The sequence below is a fragment of the Pan troglodytes genome, chromosome 11 (genome assembly GCF_028858775.2).
Source record: "Pan troglodytes isolate AG18354 chromosome 11, NHGRI_mPanTro3-v2.0_pri, whole genome shotgun sequence".
NCBI lineage: Eukaryota > Metazoa > Chordata > Mammalia > Primates > Hominidae > Pan > Pan troglodytes.
The window spans coordinates 44378731-44404542 of NC_072409.2; the positions used below are offsets into that span (position 1 = coordinate 44378731).

Here is a 25812-nt window from a genome sequence, read left to right on the forward strand (position 1 = left end):
AATGTGATTAGATTCTAGACAGCAATCGTAGCAGAAGAATTTGAGGTTGAAAAACTTAAGCTTACGTAGCAAAAAATAGGAGTGGAAGCCCAACTACATGAGTGAACCTATAAAAGCCACATAAATATTTTTATGCTCATTAATAATATAATAATAATAACTAAATCACATAAGCTTACACCATGCCAGGTACTGTTCCAAGTGCTTTATATAATCTTAGCTCATCTAATCCTCAACACACATTACTGAGTACCACTAGTATTCCCATTTGTTTTTAAAATAGACTTTGTTTTTTAGAGCAGTTTTGGGTTTATAACAAAATTGAGCAGAAGGTATAGAGGCTTCCCATATACCCATCCCCTAACAGACTCCCCAACAGAGTGGTAAGTTTGTTACAATCAACTTACGCTGACATATAATTATCACCCAAAGTCCATAGTTAACATTATGTTAACTTTGTGTTGTGCATTCTGTGGATTTAGAAAAGGTATAATGATACTTACTATAGTATCATGCAGAGTGGTTTCACTGCTCTAAAAATCTTCTGTGCTCCAACTATTAATCTCTCCCTCTCCTTGAAACCCTGGGAACCACTGATTTTTTGTTTTTTTATATACTTTAAGTTCTAGGGTTCATGTGCACAATGTGCAGGTTTGATAGATAGGTATACATGTGCCATGTTGGAACCACTGATCTTTTTACTGTCTCCATGGTTTTGTCTTTTCCAGAATGTCACAGGGTTGGAATCATACAGTAGGTAGCCTTCTCAGATTGATTTCTTTCACTGGATAATGTTCATTTAAGGTTCCTCCATATCTTTTCATAGCTTAATAGCTTGTTTCTTTTTAGCAGTGAATAATATTCCATAGTCTGGATACATCACAGTTTATTTATCCACTCACCTATTGAAGCACATCTTGGTTGCTTCCAAGTTTAAGCGATGATGAACAAAACCGCTATACACATTCATGTGCAGATTTCTGTGTAGACCTAAGTTTTCTGGTCATCTGAGTAAATACCAAGTAGCACAACTGCTGATTATATAGTAAGCATGTATTCAGTTCTGTATATTATTCCTGTTTATAGATGAGGAAACTAAGACAAAGAAAAGTCAAATAATTTGCCTAAAGTTACACAGTTATTAAGCACTAGAACTGGAATTTGCATTCCCACAGTTCAGCTCCAGAGTTTGTGCTGTTAAGGACTACACATATAGTTTCTGAACAATAAAGACCTATTAAATAATAAAATTTACAAAAATAGTTTTAAATATTTAATTGGCTTTTATTCACGATTCATGAACTAGGCAACATAATATTTGCTCTACAAAATAGAATGGAGCTCCACTGTGTGTGGCAGGACAATTGGCTTTTTATAAGGCAGCTGCAGCAGGAACAGGGAAACAGCCCAGTACAAAGAGCAGACTGGTTATCCTCTGGTCACTTTCCTTGTATGAGTTTAAGCAGAAGTGAGTTCCTTATGCTGGCCAGGTTGACTGGGCCCCTTCCAACTGGTTGCTGCAAATCTCCTGTTTTGTTTTGCTTTTTCCTAGAAAACTAGCCCATTTGGGGATTTCCTGTTGGTTTGTGTTTTAAGTTTTAGCTTAATTATGTGGCATGTAGCATGAGTGACTCCATTTTGGTTTGGTCTATTAGGGTCTAGTGTAGAAACTCGGTCCAAATCAATGGGCTCACATAAATTTTATTTACCAAATGTTTTCCTTTGTGCAGATATTGATAATTTACTGATTTTTTAATCCAAATTTTCATTCACTGTTATCTCAGACAAATATCAGGAACGTGGCCCCTTTACACATTTTAGCCTCCTATCTCCTAACAGAAACAGGAATGCTAGTCTAAATGTAAGACTATAAAATCCCAACACATTTCAATAGAGGAGTTGGCACGTATTAGCTTTGTGATCTTAGGCACATTTATTAGTATCTCTGAGACTTAGTACCTACCCTACTGGATCATTGTAAAGATGACTTGAGAATGTATATGCAGACCTAATTCTGTCCCCAATATGTAGGTCAGTCTATTCTCAATACAGCAGCTACAGTAATCCTGTGAACTTCAGCCAGTCATGTCACCCCTCTCTTCAAAACCCTCCACATCACCCTAATTAAAATTTAAATCACTCTCCCATTTTTCTCCATAGGACTTATGAAGAAAACACATCTGATACATTATATACTTTATTTATTTGTCCTGTCTATTGTCTGCCTTGTCCTACTAGAATGTAAGCTCCATGAGGGAATAGATTTTTTTTGTCTGCTTTGTCAACTGCTTTATCTCCAAAGCCTAGAACAGGACCTGGCACATAGTGCTACTCAGTATTTGTTGGATGTATACCTGAATAAACATTCAATAAAAGGCAGCTGCCACCACCACCACCAAAACTATTATCACTTAATCTCTCTGAATGCCGGCTTTTTCATCTGTAAGGTAGGAACAGTAATCATGCCTTACGCATCTCAGGGTTATTGCTAAGAACATATATAATTATGTGGCGGCACTACACAAACACAAGAAATAGCACTATCCTTATTTACTCTTCCTGATCACATTTATATCTCTAACTTCCTGCCCATTTTCTATGTGACAGATTTGTGTTCCCATTCCCTGAGGGTTGGATTTGTTTTCTTCTCAGCAGAAGGTACAGAGGCTTGATACGGATGCATGATAGCAATAACTTCAACCCTCAGCCCAATTTTCTCTCCTTTAGGATGCCTTCCCTAGTATCAATTACATATTTTACCCACATCCCTCATCATGTAGGGTTGAGTGAAGATTTATTGTATGTAGGTTTATGTGGCTTGGATGCCATAAAAACAGCCTCCTAATACCACTGTAGTATTTTCTTCTTAAAGAATTAAAGCACTGCTTATGATACCTTATGTAGTAAAACTAAACAAAAATAGTCTTCTTTTAAACTGAAATGTCCTCACCTCTGAATTTATAACCTAAAAAAATGACATGACTATATAAAATTCCTTTTTTTTTCCAAATCACCCCAGAGGAAGCCAGGCAACATTAAAAAAAAAACCCTTTTCTTTTTTCAGACCCCTCAACATTTCTGATAAGGTTAGTCCTGGGGAAAGGAGTGACAGCCACCTAGAAATGTGTTATATCTGGTAGTTTACTACAGTATTACCTTCACTGGCTTCTGTGATTTCACACCTCAAATATACCCTAGAGAAGTCTCCAAGGCTCTCAGGAGACTAATCACAGATTGGGGAAAAACAACACTTCAGCAGGAACTCTGCTATTTCATCATTTAAAGAAATAGGCTATTTGATTTGGATCCTTAAGAAAACACATCATAATAAAGAATGGGTAAGATGTTAACTATAGATGAAGCTGGTTTTTACAACCAAGGTTTCTATATTTCCCATCCTTTTTCCCACAAGCAGCCACAGGTGGCTTATTTGATTGAAACTTATTCCCGTAGGTTCAATCAACCTCAAATCAAAGATACTATCAAAGACACTTTGAAGCTCATCAAAAGGCCAACAATTCCTAATTGATACCCATCAGATCACCTGGATGGCTTTCTTAAAATCCCAAACAAAAATGCAAAGACAATGAGGTAGACAAAGTACGGTCTTTCCAACAAACTGTGCTGGAACAACTGAAAATCCATATGGCAAAAACATGAGTCTCAATTTCTTATATCACATATAAAAATTAACTCAAAATTGATCATACATCCAATTGCAAGAACTAAAAATATTAACTTCATTAATACAAGGCAAAAACTAAAGGAGAAATAGACAAACCCACTATATATTTATATTTATAGTTGAGGCTTCAACATCTTTCTCTCAGTAACTGATTAAGCAGGCAGAAAAATCAGTAAGGATACAGATGACTTGAACAGCACTATCAACTAAGTTTTGATCTAATTTATATTTATAGAACATTCCATCCAACAGCAGAAGAGCACATGGAACAGTCACCAAGATAGAACACAATCTGGGACATAAAACACACCTGAACAAATGTAAAAGAAGAGAAATAATAGAAAGTATATTTTTAGACCACACCAGAATTAAACTGAATCAATAGCTGAAAGATAGTTGGGTAACTGGAAATATTTGAAAAATACCCAACACACTTCTAAATAACACATAGATTAAGAAGTCTCAAGAGAAATTTAAAAATATTTTGAACTAAGTGAAAGTTAAAGTATATATATATCTTGCACAACAATGTGAATGTACTTAATAGCACTGAAATGTACACTTAAAATGGTTAAGATGATAAATTTTGTTATGTGTATTTTACAATTAAAAATAATTTTTAAAAACACAACATCAAAATTTATGGGATGCCGCTAAAGTAATGTTTAGAGAGAAACTTATAGCAGTAAAAGCATATTTTAGAAAAGAAGAAAGACCTAAAATCAATAACCTATGCTTCCTCCTTGGGAAACTAAGGAAAACGAATTTAAACCTAAAGCAAGAAGGAAGGAAATGACAGACCACTAACCAAGAAAAAATAAAAAGTGAAGACACAAATTGCCAGTATCAAGAATAAAAGAGGTTATCACTATTAATCCCATGGACAGCAAAAAGATAATAAAGGAACACTATGAGTAAATCTGTGCCTATAAATGTGATTAATTATATAAAATGGACCAGTTCCTTCAAGTGCACAAACTATTAAAACTCCCTCAAGGGGATATAGATAATGAATAATCCTATACTTGATAAAGCAATAAAATTAGTAGTGAAATTAGAAAAGAAACTTTCCCAAAAAGGAAAACAACAGACTCAGATGGTTTCACTGGTGAATTCCACCAAACATTTAAGGAAGAAATAATACCAATTCTATAATCTCTCCCAGAAAGTAGAAGAGTAGGGATCATCTCCCAATTCATTCTGTAAGGCTAGCATTAACCTAACACCAAAACTAGATAAAGAATTTCCTCAACCTAATAAGGACTATTTTTAAAAAGTCACAGTTAATATCATACTTAATAGTGAGAGACTTAAAGAGGGTTGAGCCAAGATGGCTGAATAGGAACCGCTCCAGTCTACAGCTCCCAGCGTGAGCAACACAGAAGATGGGTGATTTCTGCATTTCCAACTGAGGTACTGGGTTCATCTCACTGGGGAGTGTCAGAAAGTGGGTGCAGGACAGTGGGTGCAGCGCACCCAGTGTGAGCTGAAGCAGGGCGAGGCATCACCTCACCCGGGAAGTGCAAGGGGTCAGGGAATTCCCTTTCCTAGTCAAAGAAAGGGGTACAGACGGCACTTGGAAAATCAGGTCACTCCCACCCTAATTCAGCGCTTTTCCAATGGTCTTAGCAAATGGCACACCAGGAGATTATATCCCGCGCATGGCTTGGAGGTTCCTATGCCCACGGAGCCTCACTCACTGCTAACACAGCAGTCTGAGATCAAACGGCAAGGTAGCAGCCAGGCGAGGGGAAGGGCGCCCGCCATTGCCAAGGCTTGAGTAGGTAAACAAAGCGGCCGAGAAGCTCGAACTGGGTGGAGCCCAGTGCAGCTCAAGGAGGCCTGCCTGCCTCTGTAGACTCCACCTCTGGGGGCAGGGCATAGCCAAACAAAAGGCAGCAGAAACCTCTGCAGACTTAAATATCCCTGTCTGACAGCTTTGAAGAGACAAGTGGTTCTCCCAGTACGCAGTTTGAGATCTGAGAACAGACAGACTGCCTCCTCAAGTGGATCCCTGACCCCCAAGTAGCCTAACTGGGAGGCACCCCCCAGTAGGGGCAGTCTGACACCTCACATGGTCAGGTACTCCTCTGAGACAAAACTTCCAGAGGAACAATCAGGCAGCAACATTTGCTGTTCAGCAATATCCGCTGTTCTGCAGCCTCCACTGCTGATACCCAGGCAAACAGGGTCTGGAGTGGACCTCCAGCAAACTCCAACAGACCTGCAGCTGAGGGTCCTGACTGTTAGAAGGAAAACTAACAAACAGAAAGGACATCCACAACAAAACCCCATCTGTACGTCACCAACATCAAAGACCAAAGGTAGATAAAACCACAAAGATGGGGAAAAAACAGAGCAGAAAAACTGGAAACTCTAAAAATCAGAGCGCCTCTCCTCCTCCAAAGGAACACAGCTCCTCACCAGCAATGGAACAAAGCTGGACGGAGAATGACTTTGATGAGCTGAGAGAAGAAGGCTTCAGATGATCAAACTACTCCGAGCTAAAGGAGGAAGTTCAAACCCATGGCAAAGAAGTTAAAAACCTTGAAAAAAAATTAGATGAATGGCTAACTAGAATAACCAATGCAGATAAGTCCTTAAAGGACCTGATGGAGCTGAAAACCAAGCCACGAGAACTACATGACAAATGCACAAGCCTCAGTAGCCGATTCGATCAACTGGAAGAAAGGGTATCAGTGATGGAAGATCAAATGAATGAAATGAAGTGAGAAGACAAGCTTGGAGAAAAAAGAATAAAAAGAAATGAACAAAGCCTCCAAGAAATATGGGACTATGTGAAAAGACCAAATCTACATCGGATTAGTGCACCTGAAAGTGACGGGGAGAATGGAACCAAGTTGGAAAACACTCTGCAGGATATTATCCAGGAGAACTTCCCCAATCTAGCAAGGCAGGCCAACATTCAAATTCAGGAAATACAGAGAACGCCACAAAGATACTCCTTGAGAAGAGCAATTCCAAGACACATAATTGTCAGATTCACCAAAGTTGAAATGAAGGAAAAAATGTTAAGGGCAGCCAGAGAGAAAGGTCGGGTTACCCACAAGGGGAAGCCCATCAGACTAACAGTGGATCTCTCGGCAGAAACTCTACAAGCCAGAAGAGAGTGGGGGCCGATATTCAACATTTTTAAAGAAAAGAATTTTCAACTCAGAATTTCATATCCAGCCAAACTAAGCTTCATAAGTGAAGGAGAAATAAAATACTTTACAGACAAGCAAATGCTGAGAGATTTTGTCACCACCAGGCCTGCCCTAAAAGAGCTCCTGAAGGAAGCACTAAGCATGGAAAGGAACAACCGGTACCAGCCACTGCAAAAACATGCCAAATTGTAAAGACCATCAAGGCTAGGAAGAAAATGCATCAACTAACGAGCAAAATAACCAGCTAACATCAGGTTAGTGAATTTCACAGGATCAAATTCACACATAACAATATTAACCTTAAATGTAAATGGGCTAAATGCTCCAATTAAAAGACACAGACTGGCAAATTGGATAAAGAGTCAAGACCCATCAGTGTGCTGTATTCAGGAAACCCATCTCATGTGCAGAGACACACATAGGCTCAAAATAAAGGGATGGAGGAAGATCTACCAAATGGAAAACAAAAAAAAAAAGCAGGGGTTGCAATCCCAGTCTCTGATAAAACAGACTTTAAACCAACAAAGATCAAAAGAAACAAAGAAGGCCATTACATAATGGTAAAGGGATCAATTCAACAAGAAGAGCTAACTACCCTAAACATATATACACCCAATACAGGAGCACCCAGATTCATAAAGCAAGTCCTTAGAGAACTACAAAGAGACTTAGACTCCCACACAATAATAATGGGAGACTTTAACACCCCACTATCCACATTAGACAGATCAGCGATACAGAAAGTTAACAAGGATATCCAGGAATTGAACTGAGCTCTGCACCAAGCAGACCTAATAGACATCTACAGAACTCTCCACCCCAAGGCAACAGAATATACATTATTTTCAGCACCACACCACACCTATTCCAAAATTGACCATATAGTTGGAAGTAAAGCACTCTTCAGCAAATGTAAAAGAACAGAAATTGTAACAGTCTCTCAGACCACAGTGCAATCAAACTAGAACTCAGGATTAAGAAACTCACTCAAAACCGCTCAACTACATGGAAACTGAACAACCTGCTCCGGAATGCCTACTGGGTACATAACGAAATGGAGGCAGAAATAAAGATGTTCTTTGAAACCAACGAGAACAAAGACACAACATACAAGAATCTCTGGGACACATTCAAAGCAGTGTGTAGAGGGAAATTTATAGCACTAAATGCCCACAAGAGAAAGCAGGAAAGATCCAAAATTGACAACCTAACATCACAATTAAAAGAACTAGAAAAGCAAGAGCAAACAAATTCAAAAGCTAGCAGAAGGCAAGAAATAACTAAGATCAGAGCAGAACTGAGGGAAATAGAGACACAAAAAACCCTTCAAAAAATCAATGAATCCAGGAGCTGGTTTTTTGAAAAGATCAACAAAATTGATAGACCGCTAGCAAGACTAATAAAGAAGAAAAGAGAGAAGAATCAAACAGATGCAATAAAAAATGATAAAGGGAGGATTCCCTCTTTTTCTATTGATTGGAATAGTTTCAGAAGGAATGGTACCAGCTCCTCTTTGTACCTCTTGTAGAATTCAGCTGTGAATCCATCTGGTCCTGGACTTTTTTTGGTTGGTAAGCTATTGATTATTGCCTCAATTTCAGAGCCTGTAATTGGTCTATTCAGAGATTCAACTTCTTCCTGGTTTAGTCTTGGGAGGATGTATGTGTTGAGGAATTTATCCATTTCTTCTAGATTTTCTAGTTTATTTGCATAGAGGTGTTTATAGTATTCTCTGATGGTAGTTTGTATTTCTGTGGGATCGGTGGTGATATCCCCTTTATCATTTTTTATTGCGTCTATTTGATTCTTCTCTCTTTTCTTCTTTATTAGTCTTGTTAGCAGTCTATCAATTTTGTTGATCTTTTCTAAAAACCAGCTCCTGGATTCATTAATTTTTTTGAAGGGTTTTTTGTGTCTCTATTTCCTTCAGTTCTGCTCTGATCTTAGTTATTTCTTGCCTTCTGCTAGCTTTTGAATGTGTTTGCTCTTGCTTTTATAGTTCTTTTAATTGTGATGTTAGGGTGTCAATTTTAGATCTTTCCTGCTTTCTCTTGTGGGCATTTAGTGCTATAAATTTCCCTCTACACACTGCTTTGAATGTGTCCCAGAGATTCTGGTATGTTGTGTCTTTGTTCCTAACTCATTTTATGAGGCCAGCATCATCTTGATACCAAAGGCTGGCAGAGACACAACCAAAAAAGAGAATTTTAGACCAATATCCTTGATGAACATTGATGTAAAAATCCTCAATAAAATACTGGCAAACCGAACCCAGCAGCATATCAAAAAGCTTATCCACCATGATCAAGTGGGCTTCATCCCTGGGATGCAAGGCTGGTTCAACATACACAAATCAATAAATGTAATCCAGCATATAAACAGAACCAAAGACAAAAACCACATGATTATCTCAATAGATGCAGAAAAGGCCTTTGACAAAATTCAACAACCTTCATGCTAAAAACTCTCAATAAATTAGGTATTGATGGGACATATCTCAAAATAATAAGAGCTATCTATGACAAACCCACAGCCAATATCATACTGAATGGGCAAAAACTGGAAGCATTCCCTTTGAAAACGGGCACAAGACAGGGATGCCGTCTCTCACCACTCCTATTCAACACAGTGTTGGAAGTTCTGGCCAGGGCAATCAGGCAGGAGAAGGAAATAAAGGGTATTCAATTAGGAAAAGAGGAAGTCAAATTGTCCCTGTTTGCAGATGACATGATTGTATATCTAGAAAACCCCACTGTCTCGGCCCAAAATCTCCTTAAGCTGACAGGCAACTTCAGCAAAGTCTCAGGATACAAAATCGATGTGTAAAAATCACAAGCATTCTTAAACACCAATAACAGACAAACAGAGAGCCAAATCATGAGTGAACTCCCATTCACAACTGCTTCAAAGAGAATAAAATACCTAGGAATCCAACTTACAAGGGACGTGAAGGACCTCGTCAAGGAGAACTACAAACCACTGCTCAATGAAATAAAAGAGGATACAAACAAATGGAAGAACATTCCATGCTTATGGGTAGGAAGAATCAATATCGTGAAAATGGCCATACTGCCCAAGGTAATTTATAGATTCAATGCCATCCCCATCAAGCTACCAATGACTTTCTTCACAGAATTGGAAAAAACTACTTTAAAGTTCATATGGAACCAAAAAAGAGCCTGCATTGCCAAGTCAATCCCAAGCCAAAAGAACAAAGCTGGAGGCATCATGCTACCTGACTTCAAACTGTACTATAAGGCTACAGTAACCAAAACAGCATGGTACTGGTACCAAAACAGAGATATAGACCAATGGAATAGAACAGAGCCCTCAGAAATAATGCCACACATCTACAACTATCTGATCTTTGACAAACCTGACAAAAACAAGCAATGGGGAAAGGATTCCCTATTTAATAAATGGTGCTGGGAAAACTGGCTAGCCATATGTAGAAAGCTGAAACTGGATCCCTTCCTTACACCTTATACAAAAATTAATTCAATATGGATTAAAGACTTAAATGTTAGACCTAAAACCATAAAAACTCTAGAAGAAAACCTAGGCAATACCATTCAGGACATAAGCATGAGCAAGAACTTCATGTCTAAAACACCAAAAGCAATGGCAACAAAAGACAAAATTGACAAATGGGATCTAATTAAACTAAAGAGCTTCTGCACAGCAAAAGAAACTACCACCAGAGTGAACAGGCAACCTACAGAATGGGAGAAAATTTTTGCAACCTACTCATCTGACAAAGGGCTAATATCCAGAATCTACAATGAACTCAAACAAATTTATAAGAAAAAAACAAACAACCCTGTCAAAAAGTGGGCAAAGGATATGAACAGACACTTCTCAAAAGAAGACATTTATGCAGCCAAAAGACACATGAGAAAATGCTCATCATCACTGGCCATCAGAGAAATGCAAATCAAAACCACAATGAGATACCATCTCACAGCAGTTAGAATGGCGATCATTAAAAAGTCAGGAAACAACAGGTGCTGGAGAGGATGTGGAGAAACAGGAACACTTTTACACTGTTGGTGGGACTGTAAACTAGTTCAACCATTGTGGAAGTCAGTGTGGTGATTCCTCAGGGTTCTAGATCTAGAATTACCATTTGACCCAGCCATCCCATTACTGGGTATATATCCAAAGGATTATAAATCATGCTGCTATAAAGACACATGCACATGTATGTTTACTGCGGCACTACTGACAATAGCAAAGACTTGGAACCAACCCAAATGTCCAACAATGATAGACTGGATTAAGAAAATGTGACACATATACAGCATGGAATACTATGCAGCCATAAAAAATGATGAGTTCACGTCCTTTGTAGGGACATGGATGAAGCTGGAAACCATCATTCTCAGCAAACCATTGCAGGGACAAAAAACCAAACACCGCATGTTCTCACTCATAGGTGGAAATTGAACAATGAGAACACATGGACACAGGAAGGGGAACATCACACACCAAGAACTGTTGTGGGGTGGGGGGAGGGGGGAGGGATAGCATTAGTAGATATACCTAATGCTAAGTGACGAGTTAATGGGTGCAGCACACCAACATGGCACATGTATACATATGTAACAAACCTGCACATTGTGCACATGTACCCTAAAACTTAAAGTATAATGAAAAAAAAATAGTGAGAGACTTGATGTTTCCCCCTTAAATCAGGAACGAGGCAAGATGTGCTCTCTCACCACTTCTATTGAACTTCATATTAAAAGTCCTAGCTAAGTGTAATAAGACAAAAAAAAAAAAAAAAAAAAGAGAGAAAGGTATGCAGATTGGAAAGAAAGAAAGCTCTCTTTATTCACAGACAACATGATTGTCTTTCATGGTTGTCCATGGATGCAGAAAACCCCAAAGAATCTACTGAATAACTGCCGCACAGGTGAGTTTCACAAGGTTGCAAGATACAAAGTCATCCTCAGCAAACTGATGCAGGCCACATGTTCTCACTTATAAATGGGAACTGAACGATGAGAAAACATGGACACACAGAGGGGAACAACATACACTGGGGCCTGTTGGGGGGTCGGGGGAGGAAGAGCATCAGGAAGAACAGCTAATGCTGGGCTTAATACCTGGGTGATGGGTTGATCTGTGCAGCAAACTACCATGGTACACATTTACCTATGTAAAAAACCTGCACATCCTGCACATGTACCCTGGAACTTAAAGTAAATCTAAATAAATGAAGAAATATTTTGTGTTCTTGATTGAAAGATAACACAGTAAAGATGCTAATTCTCTCCAAGTTGATCTATAGGTGTAATAAAATTCATATTGAAATCCCAGCCAGTATTTTGTAGACATATACAAGCTTATTCTAAAATTTATATGAAAAGGGAAAGGTGCTAGAAGAGCCAATTCCACTCGGAAAAGAAGAACAAAGTTGCAGGATTTACATTACCTGATTTCAAGACTTAATATAAAGCTACAACAATAAATATAGAGGGGCAAAACATTAGACACTTCAATCAATGGAACAGAATAGAGAGATTGGAAATAGACCCAGAAAAATATAGTCGACTAATTTTTGAAAAAGGTGCAAAGACAATCCAATGGAGAAAGAAAAGTTTTTTCAACAAATGATGCAAGACATCTGGATGTTTATATGAAGTGAATTCAACCTCACTCACACCTTACATAAAAATTAATTCAAAATGTATCTTAGACCTAAATATAAATGCAGAAACTATCAAACTTCTAGAAAAAAATATAGGAGAAAAGCTACATGACCTTTGGTTTGCTGATGAGTTTTTATTTTTTTGAGACAGGGTCTCACTCTGTCACCCAGGCTGGTGTGCAGTGGTGCGATCATGGCTCACTGCAGCCTTGACCTCGTGGGCTCGGGTGTTCTTCCCACCTCAGCCTCCTAAGTAGCTGGGACTACAGGCACACGCCACCACGTCCGGCTCATTTATTGTATTTTTTGTATGGGGGGGAGTCATTTTCAGAAATTTAGGTGTGGAGCAAAGAGGAAGGGTATATCCTATTTTATTCCCTTTATACATTTCTGTATTGTTTGAACTTTATAATTATTTTTAAATTATAAATAAAACTTTGATACTATATTTTAAAATTTCTACTAAAAAACATGGGCACAAGATCTGAACAGACACCTTGCTGAAAACATATAGATAGCAACTAAGTATATGAAAAGATGCTCAGTATAGGGGATGTGCAAACTAAAACCATAATACGTACCATTACACATCTATTAGAATGGATTTTTAAAAAAAACTAGCAATATCAAAGTGGCAAGGATGGAGAGTAACAGGAACTCTCCTTTATGAATCACAAATGAAGGACATTTGCAATTCATGGGAGGAGGTCAAAATACCAACATTAACAGGAGTTAGGAAGAAGCTGATTCCAGCCCTCATGGATGACTTGGAGAGGTTCAAGACTTCAGTGGAGGAAGTATCTGTACATGTAGTGTAAACAGCAAGAGAAGTAGAATTAGAAGTGGAGCTGAAAATGTGACTAAATTGCTGCAATTTCATGATAAAACTTGAATGAAGGAGGGACTGCTTTTTACGGATGAGTAAAGAAAGTGGTTTCTTGATAGGGAATCTACATCTAGTGAAGATGCTGCCCTCTGATGAACTGAAAACAAAGGATTTAGAATATTCCTTAAACTTGGTTGATAAAGCAGTGGCAGGGTTTAAGAGGACTGACTCCAGTTTTGAAAGAAGTTCCACTGTGGGCAAAGTGCTATCAAACAGCATCACATGCTACAGAAAAGTCTTTCATGAAAGAAGAGTCAACAATGAAGCAGTAAACGTCATTGTTATTTTAAGAAACAGTCACAGCCACCCCAGCTTTCAGCAGAAGTCTATCCTGATCAGTCAGCAGCCATCACCACTGAGGCAAGACCCTAAACCAAAACAGATTACAACTCACTGGAGGCTCAGTTGATCCTTAGTATTTTGTAGCAATATTTTAAAATTAACGTATATACATTTTTTTTTCAGACCTAATGCTACTGCACACTTAATAAACTACAGTCTAGTGAAAACATAACTATTATAGGCACTGGGAAACCACAACATTTGTATGACTTGCTTCATTGTGATATTCACTTTATTGTGGTGGTCTGGAACCAACCTGCAATATCTGTGAGGCATGCTTGTATAATAAATGCATGACATGACACAATCTCACTGAAGGGGATGGGGAGACTGCAGTTTAAGAAACTTTGGAAATGAATGGAAACTGTAAAAGAAAGCAACAACAACAAAAAACCCTGTACATAAGCACCGTTCTGTAGTTGGTTTTTATGGAAGTATGGGTTAATAGCTCTGATACTGCTGTATATGTATACTGGAATTGAAAAAATAAGTAAAAGGATGGTGAATGGTAGGAGCCAGATTTCTCACTATGGACTGGGAGGTTAAGGATAAGTAAGGAGGAAAGGTTAGAATAAACCGTGTAGTTCTCAGTTAGATTCTAAGACATCAGGGTGAAATCCTCTTTAGCTTAAATATAGACACTGATGAGTAAACATAGAAATAAAAATATGTATGCATACACAGGTTAATATACATACATATAGTTCCTACCTATGGTCACTGACACGGCCTAAAAGCAATGACACTCCAAGAGTGATGAGCATATCAGAGCAAATCTGGTTTCTAATACTATTTTCCAATAAAAGGAACCAGGGATCCTTGGTTGAAATGATTAATTTTAGGGCTAGAGCAGGGAATATACAAGATGAGCCTGGAGCATCATATATTGCCAGAAAAGTAGGGAAGTGCTCAAAACACATAGACTGATGAGAATGTCAAAAAGATGCAGAAGCAACAGAAAGAGCTCCCAATGGCAAAAGTGGAAACAATTTGAGTAACAAAATAAATAATGCAGTATTAAGTTAAAACTGGCCAGCAACAGAAGACCTAGAATTTAATAAAAACAGTTCAGTTTTATCTACATCTTTACAAATTTGAGGGATTTTTAAGTTGATTGTCTACATGGGAGGTCTACCACGGATCCAAGTAATAATCACTTAGAAAAGAGAATTTAGAAGGTGTAGGCTAAAAGTATAATTATTCTACAATCTCTTTATAAGAATTTAAGCTATTAAGGGCATTCACACTTTGAAAATCTGCAAGTAATTAGCAGGAGTCTGTTTTCCCTGTTTTGAACTATCTAAACTGCAGCATCAGATGGAACAGAAGAAAATGATCTAAATGACGATACTTTCCCCATGTGCACCAGGCAACAAATGCAACTAATCACAGAGAGAAGAAAACCTTCCCTGTGGTCCTTGCTTAGTATCTCTGTTTTCAAAGAGCTTTTGCTCAAAGGAAAGAAAACACTGAACTAGAGTCAGTTGATTTGTACATCCTGGCATGATAAGGCTGATTATGTTGGAGGCATGATAGAACTTTTGCAAAAAAGGCATATAGAATGAAGGAAGATGTAGAGATCAGTCAGCATGGGGGCTGAAAATACTAACTCAACTATCAGGTAGAAAGAAAGAGATAGCCATCCAATAATAATGTTCAATGGACATGGTGAAGGAGAACTTGTTCAGGTAGGCCACTGATATAAAGTATCAGAAACATAAGAAGTGTTCAAGAAATAATAGCAATGATGACAGTGAATACTATAAATTGCCCAAGTCAGGATGGTCAGCACCTAGGAGTCTTCAGGTAAAAGGAGCTAGAAAAGATATGTGTTGGCATTAGCTGCAGAACATTATCTTGGCAATGCATTAAAAATCAACTTTTTAATGGTAAAAATGGTAAAAATTTCTATAGTTTAAAGGAAGTAAAATACAAAATTGTGTACAAATATGTAAAAATAAATATATACAAACTGAAACAGATTGACCAAAATACTAATGATGGGAGTATGGCTGACTTTTTTCCTTTATATGTTATTTATTCTATTATTATTATTTTGTTATTGTTATTACTCAAATGACTAAAACAAACTTTAAAAATTAGTTTTTACTAATACCTTTCATTAAAGACACATGATGGCCCAGATATCTACAGGTATCCAGGGGAAATTAATCTGGAATTAAATTAAATCTGCTGTGGTTTATACACAGGGTGGATAAAAGCTTCTGATCTTAAAACAGGAATAAGACCATTTGTTCATGGGATAGGTTAAAAATAGATACTTAATGTATACATATTGAATTCAAATAAAGAGGATGTCACATAAAAATTATGGGAGGCCATTGTTTTGGACTGAGTACTTGGACTAGGCTCAACTGGCCAGACCAAACCAGAATGGAGTCACTCATTAATGTAATTAATCAAACTCTGAAATGAGCCAGTTTTCCAAAAATTCAGAGATTCACAGCAATCAGTAGAGGCCCAGTTTACCTGAGCTGGCATGGTAAAGAAGTCTCCTTTGTTTGAATCCTGTAAGGAAAGTAACTTTGTAACTACCAATCTGTTTTTTGCTCCTTCTTTCTGCTTTCCTTGGCCTTTTTCTACTTATAAGTACCTCCTTTGTTCAGCTCATTGGAGTGGCTTTTGAAGTCTTTAGATGGAATGCTGCCCAATTCATGAATCCCTAATAAAAGATCTTTAAGTAAAATTTGTCAAAATTTGATTTTTAACAAGGGTCAAAAAACACTCACAGGAGAGCTGTCCTTTGATAATAACCATTTTTAATAGAATCTACTATAGATTAAGAAAGAGACAGATTAGTAAACTAATGGAATATTCACAGTGGTGGGATTGTAAATGATTTGTGTTTCTTTTCTGCTTACTGGTATTTTCTTTCATTTTACTTTTGTTTTTGGGAAGGTCTTGCTCTGTCACCCACGCAGGAACATACTGGCATGATCATGGCTCACTGCAGCCTCAACCTCCTAGGCTCAAGTAATCCTCCTGCCTCATTTAAAAAATTTTTTGTAGAGACAAGGTCTCACTATGTTGCCCAGGCTGGTCTTGAATTCCTGAGCTTGAGCAATCCTCCCTCCTTGGCCTCCTGGCATTACAGGTGTGAGCCACAGCACCCGACCCTTATTGGTATTTTCTACATTTTCATAGTCAATGTTTTACTTTTATGGGACTAAAAATGCAATTTTCAAATGACTATAGCTGCACTGGCTACTATTACATACATTTTTAGGAATATACTTTCATGCTACATTTTAAAACACATTCCTACCATTGTTTTTAATATCTAGTATATATTTATTTAATCTGTGGCCTGAGTTATTTGTATATAATTTCTCATAGACTATAAAGACATTTAGAATGAATAAAAAAATTGAGTATTTCCAAACAGAGATAATTTATTTATCTATTTTTCATGATCTGTGGTTTTCTTTTCACTTATTTTAAGTCTTATGATCACACATAATTTTAAAATTTGTGTATATCTTCTCTACTTTTAAGTTGGCCAAAGCACCATTCCCAATCACGAATACACAGCAGTTCTACAGTTTTATCTTTCTGAATGGCTCTTCAAAGACCATCCTAAATTATAACTTAGTTTGACTTAGATTATAAAGAATTCAAGAGTGAAGTTTAACTTGCTACTATTTTAAAAGCATGTGACCTTATAGATCATCTATAAAATTTTAAAAGTGTTAAATGATCTTTGATATTACACACAAACCACACTAAAATGCCTTTCAATAAGTAAAAGGAACCATTTTAAATACAGTGATTCTGGTTAGATTGGCATAATTAAGGCCAAAAATATAAAGTAGACATTGTTACCTTATTTATCTTCAACCCTTGCCTTTAAGAGGCAAATGAACACAAAACACAGGTGAATCTTGCTTGGTTCTGACACAGTGAAGGAATTTCCCCAGTATTTAAATATATTCACATAACTAGTTATATAAATCTAAATATAAAACCAAACTCCAGTAAGTTTTAAGATGGCACTCACCATCTTTGTGAAAAGTTGAACATTACTAATGAAGTCTAATTATATTTTTAGAAGGGGTAAACAGTGATAGCATTTACTGAATTGGAATTACTATTAAAATTCAAACACTGAACATATTCATTTAACCACAAGCCAGTCTTAAATCAGTTTTAAATCAGGACGGCCCAATAAAATATTCTGTCAGTAATTCACGATCTGAATTCTGGTGTATGAGATCTATTAAAGTATGGTACACATGAAAAAGTCATGAGACATTTGTAATAAATAAGGCAGTGGTCAATAATTACTCACTAGTAGCTTTTTTTGAGATAAGCTATCATTTTTCTTTCTGCCTTCTTCTTAATGCCAGCAAAGATCATTTTTGTTCCAGGGATGTACTTCTTGGGATTCTCCAAATACTCCATCAGTGTATCCTCTCCCCAGGTGATGCCTTTGTTTTTATTGGCGTCTGTGTAAGAGAATCCAACGGCCTGACCTGTCTTCTGCCCGAAGAGACCATGGAGATTATGCTCAGTCTTATGCTTGCCTCCCTTTTCCACGGTGTGGCACTGGGCACACTTCTGAACAAAAATCTTCTTGCCCTTCTCAACATCACCCATATTTAATTCTTTTTTGTCACTGGCGCAACGAAGGTTCCTACCCCGAAGCCGGACGTCCCACTCTCTCAAAACAGAGATAATTTAATAGTCAAATATATTTGCACATTAACAGTAGATCATTCTGAAGAACGATTAGCCGTAGAACTTTCTGAAGAGTTAGCTGAAAAGCTCTGCAAAGAAGAGAACTTAAAGTGCTAACTATATATCTGACTGGATAACTTTCCTTCAGCGACTTCTCCAATAGAACCCTCGTACCCTGGGATTACGGGACGGGAATGGGGCAGGAATTAAGGACCGAAAGGGGCAGGAATTAAGGATGGAAAGGAGCAGAGAAGTGGATTTTGTTCCTGGGTTCCAGTTTGGGTTTCTGAATTTATCCTGTACAGTAATTTATTAATAGTATTCTTCTGCTCCCTGTTCTAGAAAAAATTCTGTTTAAAAACAATCATGAGAGTAAAAAGCTACTTACTTACCATATATTATTAGATTAAAAATTACAAGCTACAAAAGAGAACATATATCATTTTTATAAAAGAAACACACACATACACATATATAAAATAAGTACACATATAAAAGACTGGAAAAATATAAACTAAAATATTAACAGGGTGGATTATGGGTGGTTTTTATTCTCTACTGATATTTTCTAAATTTGACAATACATATTACTTTGAGAAGAAAACAATGTTATTTTTAAAAGACAATTATACTGCAAACTTCTTGGGAAACAGTATTGGGAACAGAATAAAATAAAAACAGTCACAACACTAATTAAATAGGCAATTTGATTCCTAAAACAGAAGACTCAAGGAAATGGAGAAAATGTAAATTCCTAGAATCTTTTCCACCTAAGAGTTGAATTAGTCTTTATAAGGTATAAAAGTAACACATTAAGATTGACTGCAAAGGCAAGATTCTAAATGAGAAAATATTTCCATGAAAGCTAACATTACCTAGATCTTCTTAAGCATATAAAATTTGGCCATGGAATCTTGTAGTAGATCCATTTAAACCATTACAATGCCTGGCACATAGTAAGTGCTCAAAATTTAATAAAAGAATGTTCTGAGTTCAAACCATATAGGACAAGGTAACTTTCCTTTTGAAGGGTAGATTGCCACAAATTACTGGATAAAACAGGCGTCAAGGGAACAAATGGTGCTGCTTGAATTGTAATGTATAGAAATGACTCTTAGAGATGAAAAAATGCAACTCTGTTCCCTGGATTAATTATTTGTGAGTCTTCTAACCATTCTCCACCTATAGTAGCCAACTCCCTCTGCTGTGCACTGCAGCATCCAGCCAGGGAAGTCTAATCCAGAGATTGATACTTACTCATCCCACATAGAACAGAGAGGAAGTATTCTTTTGTAGCCACCAGAATCAGAGCAGGTTATGGCCTTGTGGTGGAACTTATCACTCAAAAAGTTACGGGTTAATATCATAAGGTTTACCATCCAAGAACACAATGGTTAGGTTTTAAAACATGACAAAAAATTAATCTAAATAAACCCACGCATATATGTTCAATATTTGACAAAGGTGCCAAGAGTACATGATGGGGAAAGGATAATCTTTTAAATAAATCGTGTTGGGAAAACTAGATATTTACATGAAAAAAATAAAAGAAACAAACAGGACTCCTATCTTACACCACTTACAAAAATTATATAACTCAAAATGGATTAAAGACTTAAATCTAACACCTAAAGCTGGAAAACTCTTAGACAAAAACAGAGGGATAAAGCTCTTTGACATTAGTCTTGGCAATAATTTTTTGGATGTGACACTAAAAGCAGTCAACAAAAGCAAAAATAAAAAAGGTCTACAACAAACCAAAAAGATTCTGCACAGCAAAGGGAAGAATCAACAAAATGACAAGACAACCTACAGAATGGGAGAAAATGTTTGCAAACCATATATCTGATAAGGGATTAATATCCAAAATACATCAGGAACTCATACAACTCAGTAGCAAAAAAAAAAAAAAAAAACAAATAATCCGATTAAAAATGGGCAAAGGACCTGAACAGACATTTTTCCAAATAAGACATACAAATGGCCAACAGGTACATGAAAAAGTGCTCAACATCACTAATCATGAGGGAGTGCAAATCAAAATCATGAGGAGATATCACCTCACACCTGTTAGGATGGCATTACCAGTAAGTCAAAAGATAGGTGTTGGCAAAGATGTGGAAAAAAGGGAACACTTGTGTCCTGTTGGTGGGTATGTAAATTGGTATAGCCATTACAGAAAACAGTATAAAGGTTCCTCAAAAAATTAAAAATAGAACTACCACTCTATTCGGCAGTCCCACTTCTGGGTATTTACCCAAAAGATTTGAAATCAGTTGAAGAGATGTCTGCACGCCCACGTTTATTGTAGCAGTATTCACAATGGCCAAGTTACGGAATCAAACTAAGTGTCTATCAACAGATGAATGGATAAAGAAAATGTGGCATATATACACAATGGACTACTATTCAGCCTTAAAAAAGAAATACATTCTGACATTTGCCACAACGTGGATGGAATAAGAGAACTAAGAGACCATTATGCAAAGTGAAATAAGCCAGGCACAGAAGTACAAATACCACATGTTCCACTTATATGAGGAATCTAAAACACCTGAACTCATAGAAGCAGAGAATAGAATGGTGGTTACCAGAAGCTGACAGCTGGGAGGAATAGGAAGATGAAGGCAAAAGGGTACAAAGCCTCAGTTAGACAAGAAGGATAGGGTTTTTAAAAATTGAGATCTATTGCACAGTGTGGTGAATATAGTTAATAACAGTATATTACATTATATTGCAAACTTCTTGGGAAACAGTATTGGGAACAGAATAAAATAAAAACACAGTCACAACACCAATTAAACAGGCAATTTAATTCCTAAAACAGAAGACTCAAGGAAGTGGAGAAAATGTAAATTCCTAGAATCTTTTCCACCTAAGAGTTGAATTATAAGGTATAAAGTAAACATATTACTATTGACTGCAAAGGCATGATTCTAAATGAATCATATACATTTTAAAATTGATAAATTACAAATGTTCTCATCACAAAAAATAAGTATGTGAGGTGATGAATATATTAATTAGCTTGACTTAGTTATTCCACATTGAATTAAACCACAGCATCATTTTGCACCCCATAAATATATACAATTATAAACTGTCAATTTAAAATAAAATTTAAAAAATTCAGAGAAACCACTGAGAAAGATTATTGGGGGCACAATTTTCTAATAAAGTGTCCATATTAATTGTTCTTATACAGAATGATTTCTAAGAAAAATGACATCATAATTTCTTAGAAGTTAAGCAGAAAAATTACCAAAACATTGATACTTTAATGGAAGAAATGTAAATTACATCCCTTGGATAAACTGTAAAACATTTCAGACCTAGGAAATCTTTAACTGTGTTCTCATTTATTTTCCTTAAATCTCTGTTTTCTTTTCTGTTTGTTTGGTTTTTTCTGAGACAGAGTCTCACTCTATTGTCCAGGCTGGAGTGCAGTGGCATGATCTCAGCTCACTGCAACCTCCATCTCCCAGGTTCAAGCAATTCTCCTGCCTCAGCTTCCTGAGTAGCTGGGAGTACAGGTGTGCGTCACCATACTCCACTAATTTTTGTATTTTTAGTAGAGATGGGGTTTCACCATGTTGGCCAGGCTGGTCTTGAACTCCTGACCTCAGGTGATCCACCCGTCTCAGTCTCCCAAAGTGTTGGAATTACAGGCGTGAGCCACTGTGCTTGGCCATAAATCTCCCATTTTCTGACACAGCCTAATTTCAAAACCTTAATTGAGACTTAAGAGTTTAAGATAATTTCCTAATATTTTTTCACAAATTTAAACTCAGTGAGGAACATATTTTCTTACCATGTTAAATTCACTGACATTATTCAGTTTTACTGTTTAAGCATTTATCAAAATCTGTAATTACTTTATTTGCTTACTATCTTTTTCTTATATAATTTCTTTTAGGTTAGGGACCTTGTCTGTCTTCTTTACAGTTATATTGTCTACATCTACTATACTGCCTGGCACATGATAAGTGTTCATAAATATCTGCTGAATTAACAAATGGATGACTTTGGTCATAGAGAGCAAAACCTGATAAGAAACTAGATAGTCAATTTGCCCTTAGTTTTCTCAGCAAAGTTTTTTAAAAAGATGGCCCACTATTTTTTTTATGAATTTTTTTATGTCTCACATACAGTTAAGTGCTCCAGAAAATGCATCTTTTTGGAAATCAAAATGATCTTAAATATTACAGCAGGATAGGAACTCATAAATTTGCTCTAAAGAGAGTGAGAGAGGAAAAAAACTAATATTAATAGAAAATAGTTGTGCTTAGCACTCTACTAGGGCTTTACACATGCTGTCTCATATAAATGTCACAACCCTGGAGGCACTGTCCCCATTTTAAAGATTAGGAAAGTGAGAATCAGAGAGGAAGAACTGAGAATCAGAGAGGATGTCACCAGCCCAAGGTCACATAACTAGAAAGTACTGGAATTGGGATTAGAACACCGGTTCTTACTTAAACACACTTTATTTCCTGTACCCCATGTTGCCTCCACAGAAACCAGAAAAATGAAATACAACTTTTTCAGTAACAACACATGAGATACGTGAAACGATCCAGATAATAATTGCAAAGAAATGTTTTGACTATTCAACTTACATCATTTTTAGAAAAAGAAATATATAAGTAACTTACGTAAAACATGATTCTGAAGAAACATTTCGATATATACATTTTCCCATCCTCTATACTGCTTAATTTAGAACAAAGAAAATGTCTGGACTTTGAGGCAGTTGTTGGTTTTGAAAAAGGACATGCAGGCTGGGGACGGTGGCTCATAGCTGTAATTCCAGCACTTTGGGAGGCCGAGGCGGGAGATTACTTGAGCCCAGGAGTTCAAGACCAGCCTGGGGAACATGGCGAAACTCCATCTCCATAAAAAATACAAAAAGTAGCTGGGCGTGGTGGCACACAGCAGTAATCCCACCTACTTGGGAAGCCGAGGTGGGAGGATTGCTTGAGCCTGGCAGGTTGAGGATGCAGTGAGCTGAGATTGCACCACTGCACTCCAGCCTGGGCACCAGAGCGAGACACTGTTTCAAACTTAAAAAATAAATAAATAAATAAATAGAGAGAGAAAAAGAAAAAGGATGTGCTTTTAAGAGAACTGTGAGGCCAGGTGTGGTGGTTCATACCTGTAATCCCAGCACTACAGGAGGTCAAGGATTAATTTAAGCCCAGGAGTATGAGACCAGACTGGGCGACAGAGTGAGACCCTGTCTCAAAATAAATAAATAATAAAACTTTAATAGTAACTTTCAAATAAATGCCTTGAACCTAGTTTTCAAGGAGGATCAGAATAGCACAGAAGGAAGCTCATTTTAAAAAAGCAAAGCAAAATTGTCAGGACTGTCTCAAAATGAGAGCTGTTCCACAGGATAGGGTGCTGTCTCCTAAACCTTGGTTTCCTCCAACAAAAGATTTCCTTCCAAAGCTTGAATGGTCACTTGTCTGGAAAAGGAGATGGAATCTCTGTTTGGGAGGAGAAATTTGAGTCCCTTGCGTACAACCCCACGAAGACTTTGGGATTGGGTGGGAAATTAGGCTAGAACAATTGTTCTTAAAATGGTCCCTGGGTCACCAATATGGGAATCATCCTAGAAGGGTGTGAAAATGCAGATCCTCCAGCCCCGTCCCTGATACTGAATCCTCATTTCTGGAGTGGGAGCTGAGATTTTGCATTTTTAAAAAGCCACAAGGTGGAACTCTTGTGCACTAAGAGGTCTGGACACAACTGGACAAGCTGGGAGCCAACAGGATGAGTGGGTGGTTTTGGAGCCACATAGACTTGGATTTAAATCCCAGTTCTTCCATTTAATATTAATAGCTCTGACTGTGACACGTCACCCAAACCCTCTGAGCTTGTTTTCCCACACAGTAAATGAAATGACACTTTGTTGTGGAGATCAAATAAAATTGTGTGGACATATGTATGTGTGTATATATGTATGTACCTGTACGTGTGTGTGTTAACAGTGCCTGGCATGGAACATTTATAAGATGACCTCTCGGAGTTTTCCGGTTCTCAGTCTATGAATGCTAGTATGTTTTAATCCTTCCACATACACAACTATCGCAGGATCATCTGCTTATCCACCTCCCTAAAGCAGTGTTTCTCAACCTTTTCTTGATTTTCCCCCTCTCCTCCCAGGAGACGTTTTAGACATTTTATTTCCGAATCTGCCAACCCCATAAAATTTCAATGACATAGGTATAACCTATATCTGCTTGTTTTGAGGCTCTTTGGAAGGCCACAAAGGACGGTAATATCTACGATCTTTTTGCCCCCTAAGAACATGAGCAATATCACCCATGTTGAGAATGCATGTCCGAGAGATAAATGACTTGGTCAAGGTCACGTGACTAATTTAGTGGCAGAATTAGACCTAAATTAGAGGTCACAAACTGGCAGACTAGAACCAGCTTATAAATGTCTTTTGCTTGGCTTCCAGTGTTTCTTCTTTTTTTTTTTTAATTGATTGCCAACATTTACAAATCAAGAGATTTCACATAAAAATCCCGATATTCAACTTCTCTTGAAAAATCTGAGATCGCTTCGAGCGGCAGTTGAGAGGCGCTCGCCACCCCAGAACGTGGGGGTTCTCCCAGCATCTCCCAGCCTGGTCCCTGCAGACATCTGAATGTGAGACCCTCAAATCCAAGACCTTTAAACTTTAGTTTCAAGCTCACGACCCTCAGTGATTTGCCTCCAACCACGCATCACTTAATATCTAGACGTTTAAAAAAACAAATCTGAAAGAACCATACTGAGTGTGCGGCTAAACTAGCTGCTAATTCCGAACCTTTTCCCGCTCGAGATTCCAAGCCCTCGGCGCCGGCTGGGGTCAGCAGGACGCGCCGTCCGTGTCACAAGTCGTCTGCGGTCGGCGGACCAGGGCGCGGCCGGCCCGGAGACGCTGCCCCGCGGAGGGTCTGTGGGTAGCGGGCCCGAGGGCAGCCTCTGCGCACCCTCACGGCGCGGCACCGATCCCTGCTGCTCCCGACGCGCCCTGGAGGCAGAGGGGTCCCAGCCCAGCCCGCCGGACAACGTCCTGGGGCGAGCCCCTGGGCTGCTCCCCGTGGCGGGGCGCCCCTGCTGAGGCCGCGTCCCCGGCGCTGCCCTCAGCGCGCCCGCCCGCCAATGTCAGCCGCCACACGCCGCACGTGACGTGTGCTGGCCAATGGAGGCCTGAAGCGGACCGTGACGAGAGCGGTGGCTCTGGGCATTTTCGAACGGGCGCGGGCGGTGAGGGAATCGTGAGGGACGCTGAGGGGATGGCGCGGGTGCGGAAAAGGGACCCTAAGTAAGGGGACGGCGTGAGGACGGCTAGGGGACGGCGCGAGCCAAGAAGGACGGCGGC

General features: G+C 38.1%; 2 protein-coding genes across 9 annotated transcripts in view; both read right to left on the minus strand.

Annotated features, from left to right (window-relative positions):
- PTPDC1 (protein tyrosine phosphatase domain containing 1) overlaps nucleotides 1–25611 on the minus strand; it is a 79068-nt gene extending 53457 nt beyond the window's left edge. For 4 of the 7 annotated variants that reach the window (XR_010148635.1, XM_054658283.2, XM_016961192.4 and 1 more), the window contains exon 1: nucleotides 25255–25611. The gene's annotated coding sequence lies outside the window, so the exon portion shown is untranslated. Of the gene's footprint in view, nucleotides 1–902; nucleotides 995–25254 lie in introns of those variants that run through there. The other 3 variants (XM_063787659.1, XM_009456925.4, XM_063787658.1) reach the window with 3 other exon arrangements.
- Nucleotides 921–18478, minus strand: LOC107973044 (cytochrome c-like). 2 transcript variants are annotated; one of them, XM_024345768.3, is made up of 2 exons: nucleotides 18043–18478; nucleotides 921–1007 (listed from the first exon to the last, which is right to left on the minus strand). In XM_024345768.3, coding segments are annotated over exons 1-2 (309 nt in total). In that variant the 5' UTR covers nucleotides 18351–18478; the 3' UTR covers nucleotides 921–1006. The 2 variants fall into 2 exon arrangements, with proteins under 2 accessions (XP_024201536.1, XP_024201535.1); XM_024345767.3 differs by having other exon boundaries at nucleotides 1005–1095.
- Nucleotides 25612–25812: the final 201 nt, after the last annotated feature.

Coding starts and splice junctions, on each gene's coding strand:
- LOC107973044 (XM_024345767.3), bottom strand. CDS start 18,350: ATGGGTGATGTTGAGAAGGGCAAGAAGATTTTTGTTCAGAAGTGTGCC. Junction 1,096..18,042: donor TATCTCAAAAAAAGCTACTA/GTGAGTAATTAT, acceptor TCTTTGTCTTAG/TTTCCTCATCTATAAACAGG.